This window comes from Sinocyclocheilus rhinocerous, unplaced genomic scaffold, assembly GCF_001515625.1.
Source record: "Sinocyclocheilus rhinocerous isolate Xijiao unplaced genomic scaffold, SAMN03320098_v1.1 scaffold513, whole genome shotgun sequence".
NCBI classification, from domain to species: Eukaryota; Metazoa; Chordata; class Actinopteri; order Cypriniformes; family Cyprinidae; genus Sinocyclocheilus; species Sinocyclocheilus rhinocerous.
The window spans coordinates 246,077-258,386 of NW_015656019.1; the positions used below are offsets into that span (position 1 = coordinate 246,077).

Below are 12,310 nucleotides of genomic sequence, written 5' to 3' on the forward strand. Positions count from 1 at the left end.
TTTTGACAGATGGAAAAGTAGGTTCCACTTCAAGTGCAGGTTGGACAGTAGAAATTCATTCATATTTTTGCCATTCATCATTACAGAGGGTTATTTTGATTTCATATTAATCAGGGTTATAAGAATGAGAAGAGAGCTTTTGATAGTATTACTGCTATGTGCAAATCAAAACTATTTACACTAAACATAAACGATTTGTTATTGGTGTGTAAAATGCAATAGCAAAGGCAAAACAAGTTTCAAGTTTGTATTTTTGTATTTGTTCGTCAAATGAATAGAGATGTGATGATAAGACTTGGTTTTCATTGCCTCACAAAGATAAACAGAAGCAGAGAAGCAATGCAAAGGCAAACCTTTGCGCTAATGATGTTGGTTAATGTACGTCCTGATGATGCTTCAGATCTGAGTGTGCAGCCAGATCCTTGACAGTTGTTGATCTTTGCTGAGGACAGATGTTAGACGTGCTCTCAAACAAACACTGTACTCTTGAGCTTACAGTTCTGCTCATGGTGGCCTCACAAAGAGGGAGATAAAAGATTGGCATCGAAATAATCCCTGTGGATGATTCTGTTTTTCCTGGGTGTGGCTACGTCCTTCAATCCAGATAGAGGAGATAGACAACTTCATTCAGACTCTGGCCAGGCATATACAATAATTATCATATTTTATATGTTTTTAAAAGAAGTCTCTTGTGCTCACTAAGGCTGTATTTATTTGATCAAAAACAGTAAAAACGGCAACTATTGTGAAAAATTATTATTATAATTTAAAAGAACTGTTCTCCATTTTAAAATTAGAATTAAATGTAAAAGTTTTTAAATTTAAAAGTAGAATTAAAATTAATAATGTAACCCCTTAAATCAAAAACACACCGGCAGAGTACTGAATTAAGATTAGAACGAAGCTCAATCACTGGCGTTCCAATCACCAAGCGTTTCTTTGATTCCTGGGCTGTGGGTTATTTCCTTTGACTGTCATGAGTGACCGTCTTGTATGTAACATTGAAGTGCCCTCAGAGGTTCCAGCTCCAGCACATCCCTGCAGAACCATCGCTCGAAGTCTCAGATGTTCTCACGAATCGCGAATGACGCAAATGCTTTAGGTGCCAGCTCTTAATGGAAGCCTTTTATGTTTTCACTTTTTCTCAAGTCTTTCATTTGTACCTTAACCTGTAATTAATGTTTTTACACACTCATCTCGGCTGTTGAGAGTGTTAGTGCACACCTACAGTCATTGAAAAGAGACGTTTTTCTAAGGCTATAAAAGTTAGGCAGGTATTGCGTGCCTTGTTGTAAGAAAAATAAACAACCCTCATAGTGTTTTTTTACTTGAAAGCCTTCAGGTGTCAATCTGAAACCGGCAATCCCAATAAACATTTAATTAGCCTGCTTCACATGTGCACAGATCCTGTGGATATTTTGCATGTAAACACTTTATGAATGCATATCCATTACTGACTGCATCAGTGACCTTTGTGAAAACACCCATAGGTTTGTACATTCATTACCAAATTTGTGCTTGGCCTCCAAAGGGAATTCCTTCACCTTCTGTCTCTTGTATAGGAAAAAAAACACACATTTTAAGCAGGTTGTTTTGGCCTGAGCTTCCCGAAAGGTATAGTTGAGGTAGAATATAACATAAAGCATTTCAAAATCCACTTTGCCTCAGTAATGTGCATGTATTTGGGTCAGTTTTTATGTCTTGAAGTAAAGGAATAGTTCAGCCAAAAATTAAATTTACTAAAAAGTCACTTCTCCTCAGGCCATCCAAGATGTACATGAGTTTGTTTCTTAATGGGAACAGATTTGGAGAAATTTAGCATTACATCACTTGCTCACCAATGGATCCTCTGCAGTGAATGGGTGCCGTCAGAATGAGAGTCTGAAAAGCTGATTAAAAACATCACAATAATCCACAACAAAAGCTTTTTGGTTTAGCAAGTTCTCATATGAAGCTAATTTCATCACAACAGCAGATACATGCTCACTGCCGTCTCTTCTGTGTGCTACAGGTATATAACCGCACTGACAGATTCTGAGGAAGAGGAAAGTGACAATGACCGACAACCACTGCAGGAACCAGTGGATGAACTCACTGCTCTGCTGCAGAAAGCAGACCGACTACACAGCTGTAACGGGGCAGAGAAAGCACAAGGCCTGAATGCTCTGCTGGAGAGGAAAGCAGAGGTATGTAAATTACAGCTCAAAAGTTTGGGGTCAGTATGTTTTTGAACTACTTTGAATACTTTTGTTCAACATGGTTGCATTAAATTGATTAAAAGTGACATTTATAATTTTACAAATGGTTTCTATTTCAAATAAATGCTGCTCTTTTGAATGTTTTATTCATCAAAATAATAAATAATAATAATAATAAATAAAACGGTTTAATAAATTACTTGCATTACATTTATTTAATTTATGTAATAAATAAATTACCTTAAAGCAGTGGTTCCCAACCCTGGTCCTGGAGGCACCCCAACACTGCATGCTTTGCATGTCTCCTTAAAGCAGTGGTTCCCAACCCTGGTCCTGGAGGCACCCCAACACTGCATGCTTTTGCATGACGTATGAGTATGAGTTCATGAGGTGAACTAAAGGTGCGTTCACGCCATATCGGAATTCCCGTAATTACGAGATTCCAACTTTTAAAAAGCGTTCACGTTCTTGTAGAACTCGTAATTACAACTTGTGAACTGGGAGTTTTCTGAGAGCTACGACTTGTACCACATGACCGCTGTACCACGTGACCACCGCAGGCTCTGTTTAGGCGTTGATAGTGTTGCCATAGAAAAGTATAATTCCGAGTTATGGCGTGAACGCAGCATAACCCTTTAATCAAACACACCTGATTCAGACCATCACCTCCTCACCAAGTCCAAGACCTGAAATTGGTGTGTCAGAGAAAGGAGACATGCAAACTGTGCAGTGTTGGGGTGCCTCCAGGACCAGGGTTGGGAACCACTGCCTTAAAGTATATTAAAATAGACATCAGTTATTTTAAATTGCAATAATATTTTCACAAAATTACTATATTTTTGATCAAATAAATACATTCTTGGTGAGCATAAGAGACTTCTGTCAAAAACATTTAAAAATCTTACTGACCCCAAATTTTGTTGTACGACGGCTTCTGGTTTATGAATAAAAATGTTTTATTAACACACGTCATGTATGTGCTTACAGTTTGATCAGAAGTGCCAGTACCTTTGGCGGTTGTCCAGAGCCTATGCAGATGCACATGATTTTGCCCTAGACCTTGCAGAGAAGAAGAGCTTTGCTGAGAATGGTAATTATGCTTTAATCACAGCTTTTATGATTACAGGTTGACATGCAATACAATACATTGCAGACATTTGTGTCAGAATTGAATAATTTGACATAATGGTTCAAATTTAGTCCTTGCTTTCGATTACCATGAAATATCATTGAATTATCAGCATTTGGTGGCGTTTCTCTGCAAATAATAATTCATACAATTAAGTGTGATTTATTAAATTAATTAATTGCCATATAATTTGATTGAGTTAGAATAAAATTGAATGACAAGCCTAATTAATTTATAACCCATCTTGACTTATTCATGAAAACACAACTACCTCTAATCTTTAAGTGTTTGCTGTCTTTAGGTTATGAATGCCCGTGTGTCCTGTATTTTGCTCTTAATCTGTCTGTGCTCTCTATTCTCACGCTGTTTCTTTTTTTCCTTCTCTCACTGCCAATTACATTTAACACAATAGCCACTCAGTCCATGTGTATATGGGGGGACAAGATCAAGTTCAGTTTCCGACCCTTCTTTACTATTATGCCTTTAATTGCTGTTTTACAGTCACTTCTTTTTTTGTATGAAGGCTTTAGTGTCAAAGACGTCGGAAGCAGACCAATTATCACTTATGTTTAAATCTTTAGAGGAAGTATGTCTTATTAGTCCAGTGGTGAACAGGTGTGTGATCATCTGCTGCAAAATAAATGTTTTAATTTTCGTGTGAAAAAAGATCGGATGCTACTGGTCTGTCACATCTTGTTTATTTTGTTTGCATTTTTCATTTTAGGGAAAAAAGTTGGTGAAAAGTCGATTTCCATCAATCCACTGTGTGCTGAAGGTCATCAGTGGTGAGTTATTAAAAAAAAAGTTTTTATTAACTGACTAACTTCAGCTTATTTCAGTTTCATATGTCAAAATATCCATTTTATTTTTTAACCTCATAGTCATATTTTATTTTATTTCAGCTTTATTTTAATTAACAAAAAATATATTTTTGTAGTTTTAATTTTAGTTTTAGTTAATGATAACACCACTGGACTAGGGCCCAGATTTACTAAACAGGGCAAATTAGTGTTAGACTGCAATTATATTATTGACTGCTATAATGTTGTAAATCTGTTAGTAAGTCTGGCCCTAGATTTAAACACATGGTCCAAACCTAATAAAACATGGAAAAATGGACATTAAACATTGGTACTCTGAAGACTGCAGCCACCAAATTGCTTGTATTTCTAGTGGGTACATAATGAATAAAGCCTCATAACTCTCCAACGATTTGATTAAGAAACTTTAAACTTATATTTCCCATCTACTTCTTGTGCCTGTTTTGTTTTCTTTCACCCACCAGTAAACATTAACTTGTATGTGTGAATCTGTAAAATGACAATATAAACTAATTCCCAGCCTTTCACGTACCTCTCACTGACACACTTTTGGCATAGCTTAGACTTAGGTGGCCCATTTATTCAACAAATTCAATGTGCTCAGTTCGGTTTCAAGAGGTTTTGCATTATTCAAGAGCATGTTCAGAAATCTGTCCCTCATAAGTAGAGAAACACATTTGCATACTTGTTTGTAGCACCTGGGCTCCTGTGTGTTTCTGCGGGTGTCTGAATGTATGTGTGGGTGTCCTGCACCGGAGGTGTTTTACAGGCTTGCAAGCTCCTCTGGATATGCTCACTCATCTTGCGAAACCCTCTTGTTAGCATCACCACACCCCAGGAATGTAAACACATGCAAAGACCGCCCCAAGCTAACATATAAATACACACACACACATACACCTACTTAATTGCTTAAAATGTATGTGTTTTTGTTGTAGTATTAGTGTATATACACTACTGTTCAAATGTTTGGGGTCACTAAGGTTTTTTTTTTTTTTTTGAGAATGAAGATTTTATTCACCAACAATGCATTAAATTGATCAAAAGCGGTAGTAAAGACATTTACATTGTTACAAAATATTTCCAAATTTCAAATAAATGCTGTTCATTTGAAAACTTTGTTCATCAAATAATTCCGAAAAAATACATCACCGTTTCCACCCAAATAATAAGCAACATAACTGTTTTTAACATTGATAATAATTATCCATAATATAATAATAATATAGAATTATATTAGAATGAAGGATCATGTGACACTGAAGACTTGAAACATATTAAAATGTAAAAATCACTCTTTTTACTGTATTCATCAATTTATTCATACTGTATTCATTCATTCATCATACTCCTCAATGGTGAGCATGTGAAAGGCTTCTTTTAAATGCAAAAACAATCTTCCCAATTCAAGACCCTTTATTGGTAGAGGCATATTTTGGCAAATGGCATAGTTTAGATTACCGACTTACTGGCTTAAATGTTATGTGGTTGCTTTTGTGCCTGTCTATTGTTCATATAGTTTTGAAAACGTTAGAAACAGACATTTCCTCATATCAAAAGACACATGATGACTTGTCTGTATTGTGCTTCATGTATTGCATCATGAAACATATCACTCAACACATTTTACAAGTTTCATATCATCAGGAGTCATATCCTGCCTAATCCAAGAGCAGGGCAAGCTGCCTGTTGATTTTCTTTTAGTTGAAAGCAGTTGATTGCAAGACAGCTTTCCATAGACCAGGTCAGCTTTGGCTCCCTTTAGTTTAATTCTTTGTGAGCAGTAATGGTTTGACTGTTTTGATGGCAGTCAATCAATAAAATACTGTAATATGTAGTGTTAATGTTTATTTTACAAATATTATAATATGAATTCTAATATGTGTACGGTGTCTAACACCACAGTAACACTGCATATTACAGTATTTGTGAGCTTGGCAGCATATGTTTACATTTGATTTGCAGGGTGCACTGTAAAAAAAAAATCTGTGACATTTACGGTAAAATACTGGCAGCTGTGTTTGCTAGAACTTCACCGTAAAAAATATGGTAGCAACATTTTAGGTTTTACAGACTTGACTTAAATTCACAATAAAATACCGTATTTCATTAACTGATGTAATGTTAATAAACCAACATATTGAAGTACTAATATCTGTTTTGAATCATATGAAGGTATGTTCACTGATTCACAGTGTCTGTTTTTGTGCCTGTGTAAATCCCTCTGCAGTGCTTTCCGTTCTCTCACAGACGCCAGGATTATCACACAGAATGCAGAGGAGGGTCGTTGTAACCTACACACACACACACAGACAGACAGACAGACAGACAGACACACGCGCACCTCAGTTACTGCTGGTCTTATCTGTGATGTGTCCTTGGCATTGTAGTTTTCGTGAAGGATCTGGCCTTCAGCTCTATTGATTTGGGGTTTTAAGATTTTTAAAGCTTTTATTCTCATCAATATTGCGAAATATTATTGCAATTAAAAATGGATTCTATTTCAATGTATTTTAAAATGTAATTTATTCCTGTTTAATATTTAATATAAAATGTATTCCTACTTAAGGTTTTGTTGAAACCAACCATTTTTTGTCAGGATTCTTTGATAAATACAAAGTTCAAAGGAACAGCATTTATTTGAATTTTTTTCGTAACATTCTAAACGGTCCTTACTGTCACTTTTGATCAATTTAATAAGTCCATGCTGAATAAAAAATATATTTTTTAAACTCATTAACCCTAAAAGTTTTGAACAGTAGTGTAAACCTAAGCATTAAATGTGGATGCATTACTCAGCGAACATAAATCATTTCTCAAATGGTGACACTTGTTGAGGAGAGGTGTTGCTATTACCTTTCTAACATTTAAAGGTCTCCTGAAGTGCCTTGAAACACGCAGCATTATTCTATGTGGTGACGTAATTTCAACTGAAACGGGAAGAGAGGGCGGGACATATCGAGCAGCCCCACCCCCTTTTTAAAATAGCCAATAGCGTTTTGTTTATATCTGCTCGGGCCAGATACGTTGAGCTCGGTAAAGCCGCATTTGACAGCCACAGTCTAATAGATTACCCCCTAGATTCAATATGAAACTCGTAAAACAAAATAGTGGTCATAATCATGCTGAGGCTGTGTAGTTGTAAAAGTTTTTAATATATGCTGACTCGCGCATATGATCCGCTCCGTGTGATCGGGTCTCTGGACCGGAGCCAAAGTCCGGATCAGACTGTGTGCGCTGCCGCGGTTCGCGTGACACAACGTGAAACCAGCACCTCATTTGCCCCAATCGAAAGCATATTTACACTGTCTGAATCGTTCCCTATCGCCTACATTGTACACTACGTGCCATTCACTGTACAGGAAATACTACACTGTGAACAAGTGACCCGTCTCAGCCGGCGCTTCAGCGTCTATTTATAGTGCAGGGGGCGGGTGCTTCGGATTCTAGAGAGCATTTGATTGGTCAGAAGATTTGATGAGAAGATGACGTACGATGTGACGTCAAAAAAATCGTTGAGCCGTTTTGGCGGAAGTGACGAACTGCAAGCTTTGAATGCTTATATCTTCTAAATGCGAATTTTGGCACTGTTTTGGAGCACACTGCCTTATAGATAAACTTAAGACTAACATATTGATACTAACACCCAAAAAACTTTAATTTTGATTTCATGTGGACTTTAAGATGTTTGATTTTGATTGATTGATTGATTTATTTTGATTTCTGGATGATAAAAATGGCAAAAAAGATTTAACAGTGGTTAAATATGGCTCAGGTCCGTCCTTCAAAGTAAACCTGTGGAGGTTTTCAATTTTTATCATGCGTTAGTTGAAAATTATATATCTGATCTCTTAGAACAGTAATAGTACACCTCTCTTCAACAAACTGCTTCATTTGCATTCTCATAGAGACTTAGCAACTGCATAGCAATGACCTGGCAACCACACAACACTTTAGTCTTCAGTCGTTTTGTCTTCAGTAAATGTAGTTTGGTAAATCTTTTCTGAATTAACTTGTATTAGAAAGTCCTGATACAATGTACATCTTCAACTCTTCATTTTTGTCATTGTCTCATGGTGAAAGCTGGTTATTTATTCTTCTATTCTGCAACATAGCTGCAGAGCGGCATTTTGACCATGAATGGCAATGGCAGCTCTTGTCATTGAGACTTTATTGAATGCTCAGCCAAAGGTGATGAGAGAGAACTTTCTGTTCTGAGCCGAGAGGTGTCTGTCGATCAGTTTGACTCTTAGACATCTTTGTTTGTGGCCAGTTGCTCAGGGGGTTTCTCTGCCCATGAGGAAAATACTGATTAAACTTACATAATCTTCTGGCAGCCACAAGTCTTAGTATTCGGCTGATTGTTTTTTTTTTCATTTGTTTTTGTGTGGTTTGTGTTTGTGTATGCATGAGTGTGAATGAGTCTATATAATATTTCAACTCACTGAAAGGACTCTAAGCTCCTGTCAGAAACAACCCTTGGCCAAACCACACTTTTTCTTGTACAGTCCCTTCTCTCCCTCTTCAAGTGTCATTTTCATTCTGGTTTTTGCTCTGTTTCTCTCTCTCGCTTTCATTTTCTCCCACACACACACGCACATTTCAACATAGAATAAACTTTACAGAAGTTTCACTCCAGAACACTGGAAACTGCCTGAAGCTCACAAAACCTCTCCGACCTGTTCTGAGCATGAAGAATTACATTAATAGTGTAACAAACATCTGCTTGTTTTCTTTAACTCTCTTGGATATCATGGCCGATTAACTCGACATCGTCTGCTTCAAGACCAGTCACAAGTTAATATTCAAATAAATGCTAGAAAGAATAAGTTTGAAAATGCACAACGTTTTGCACACTTTGCACTTTATTTGTTGCCTCTGGACAATAAATTCATATGAGATTTGTTGGCCTATTTCTCGTGTGTGGATCTTATTTGTTTTTTGTTCATTTTGTAATTTAGCCGACACTTTTATCCAAAGCGACAAATTATGAACATCACAAGCAATTTATGATGCAATTTATTTATTTTTTGATCTAAAATACAGTAAAAACAGTAATATTGTTAAATATTACAATTTAAAAGAACTCTTTTCCATTTGAATATATTTTAAAATGTAAATTATTCCTGTGATGGTAAAGTTGAATTTTCAGCATCATTAAGTCAAGTCACCTTTATTTATATAGCGCTTTATACAATCCAGATTGTGTCAAAGCAGCTTTACAGTGTTAAACAGGAAAAACAATAATGCAATGAAATATTTGTGTGGAAATCATCATACTGTTTTCAGGAAACTTTGATGAATAGAAAGTTCAAAAGCCCAGGATTTACTTGAATTAAAAAAAAAAAATCCTTAAAGTCTTTACTGTTATTTTTGATCAGTTTAATGTATCCTTGCAAATTTTTTTTAAAAACAAAAATTGTACTTACCCAAAATATTTGATTGGTGGTGTATTTTACATATTGCATATATATTATTGCATATATATTACAATGACTGCATTTACAGATAGAAATCAGAATTTGATCATATTGTTATCAGTATTCCTCAGCATCATTCTGAGTATTAAGTTGACAGATGAGAAAATTAATGGTAATGAGTTGATTTAAATTATGCTAATTACATGTATAAGTAAGTAGCATGTAAAAGTACATTTTGACTTTCTCAAAGTGTAAAAATAAAAATTGAACCGAATTTGTTGCAGGACATTCTGGTGAAGAATAAATAAATCAAATTAATTTCAGTACACTGCTGCCTTACAAGCATATCTGTTGCTGGTATATATCCACCGGTATTGCTTTGATACAGTATTTGCACATTCTTGTTCACAAAGTATCCACATATGGTAAACAGTTTTTATTATTGGGGATGTTTACCCATAATGCCCCTGTGGAGGGAAACCCCAGATTCCTGGAGTGAGGAGATGTTGTCAGGTGTGTGACGTGCTCATTCAGCCAGCAGAACTTCTGCCACTGGCTTCCATCACTTTGCTGTGGTTAAATGTTCAGGCCTCCAGGCATTGCCAGAACATGACAGCAATGAATAAAAACGCTTCACAAACCAATCTGTGAAAGGAGGGGGCAAGGAATTAGCCCCGGGAACATTGAGCAACCTTCTCCCCACTTGTACTGTCTCTGCCAGCAGTTGTTATTCGTAATCACTTCTGGTATGTATTCATGTTGCTTCAATTCAAATTTATTTGCAGTTCATCAAGGTTTAGACTCACTAAGAGCTATTTTTGGTGGTCTCCAACTTTATGTCCATTCATTAAAATATTTTTATAAGTAATCAGGATTGTGCTATTAGTTTTGGCTGTTTTCACTTAGTTAGCTCTGTTCAAAAAGCAGTTTCTATTGTCTACATAGGCAGCATGACTGAAATGGACCCTTCTAAGTGACTGGTTTGGAATGCTATGCACAGGTAGCAACAAATTGCAATCAAATAGTTTCAGATTTTGATATCGGCATGTTGCAAAGCTAATAATAAATTTGTCAGTATTGCACAACATCTGTCTTTATAATCCCCTTTCATCTTGGGTAACTTATTTCAGCATGTATTTGATGCCGTCTTGGAATTCAGCCATAATAAGGTTGCAATGAAGATATAATGTTGCTGCCTAGATTTTAGAGCAGCCGTCATGTCAAGAGCATGCCTATGATTACCTCAAAGTGCTGTCTATGCAGACAGCACACTTAGTTTTGGAACAGAGCTGTTGATTTTAAGGCATTTGTCATCTTTGCCCTCCAGAGATCTCGTTGCAAACTTTGTGATCTTCTGTTTTGGTTGGTCATCCTATTTTTGGTGTAGAGTGTTCAATGTAGCTGTCCTTCTCTGCACCATTGAGTCACAGTAGCCAGACAGAGAAATTGCCAAAACTTGCCCAAGTGTTTGTTTGCTTTGGGAGAAAGTAGGTGAAATATGTTCCTACACTGTCTGTTCTGCAGCGATGCCAAGCTCAAAGAACCAGCTCCTCAACGAGGTGATGCAATGTTCATTCTCAGTCATCCTCAATGAAAAACAAAAACCGCTGTTATTCAGTTCATAGTCAGACTTCTGACAAACAGCATAATGTCTTAGTCCACATTTCAGCTTTTTCTGTTCACCTTGACAGGAACAGACAGTTTGAGCAACACAAAGTGAGTTTATTACATTTTACATGCAGTTTAGCAGAAACTGTGTAGAATTTCTATAATAGTCTATAGTTCTTATTTGGATGACATAATTTCTGATCACACAAAACAAAGCGGAGTATGCTGTTCAATTTGTGCAAATATAGTTTAATTGTCAAAAAAACCCAATTAAATTTTTCCATTGGCTTTTGCATTATTGCAGAAATGAAGCAACCATCAAAAGTTTATGATTCTTATACTTTTTCTTCATCGTGATACTGTTCACAAATGAACATGAATTTGGTCTAAATACAATTGCTAGAAAGTAAAAAGATAAAGGCAGTCTATAAACAAACTACGCAGGGTCACATGACTCCCAACGCCACCACCACAAAACCTCTGACAACTCTTTCAGTCTTTATTTAAAAAGCATTTTCCCACGATTAGAGACCGAATGAAGCTGAAGAATGAAATGACTAGATGAGTTTACCTTTTTGCTGTGATGCAATTAATGTCTATTGTAGTCCTATTTAGCCTCTTTTTAGCAGCTGCCTTTTTCGAAACAAGTAAAAGCTTTACAAATGTTACAAGTGGATATTACTGACATATGTCTTATTTTTTGAGCTTGTGTTAACCACAGACCTTTCAGACATTTAATCAAAAACCCATTCAAAAAATCCATTGACTTCAGGATGATGGAACTGGAAGTGCTAAATGCAACTCTTTTCTGGGTTTTGGCTTACAAAAATATGTCATCCCTGCAGCTCTATTTGTTTAGCCTTGTAAATGCAGTTTGGTTTCCAGATTCCAAAAAACTCTGTCCTTACTCTCGAAGGTTGCACAAAGTCAGCCAATCAGATTAGATCGTGCTAGATTGAGAAGTTCAGCTGGTCAGTGAACAGACTGTGGGTGGTCCGTGGACGTGCCGCTTTTTGTTACTTGAATCTCTTTCCTGCATGCATTTAATTTTCCTTTATTTTGCAGTCTAAACAGCCAGTAAAAGAGCTTCATTCCCACAGCACAACCCCCCCCCCCCCCAACCCCCCCAAAGTG

At 36.4% G+C, this 12,310-nt stretch overlaps 1 protein-coding gene across 1 annotated transcript in view; it reads left to right on the forward strand.

The window, feature by feature from the left end:
- LOC107719222 (regulator of microtubule dynamics protein 2-like) overlaps positions 1–12,310 on the forward strand; it is a 33,329-nt gene that overhangs the window by 13,401 nt on the left and 7,618 nt on the right. The window contains exons 4-6 of the mRNA XM_016526597.1: positions 2,012–2,186; positions 3,186–3,288; positions 4,052–4,112. Coding sequence (XP_016382083.1) covers positions 2,012–2,186; positions 3,186–3,288; positions 4,052–4,112 — 339 coding nt within the window. The remainder of the gene's footprint in view (positions 1–2,011; positions 2,187–3,185; positions 3,289–4,051; positions 4,113–12,310) is intronic.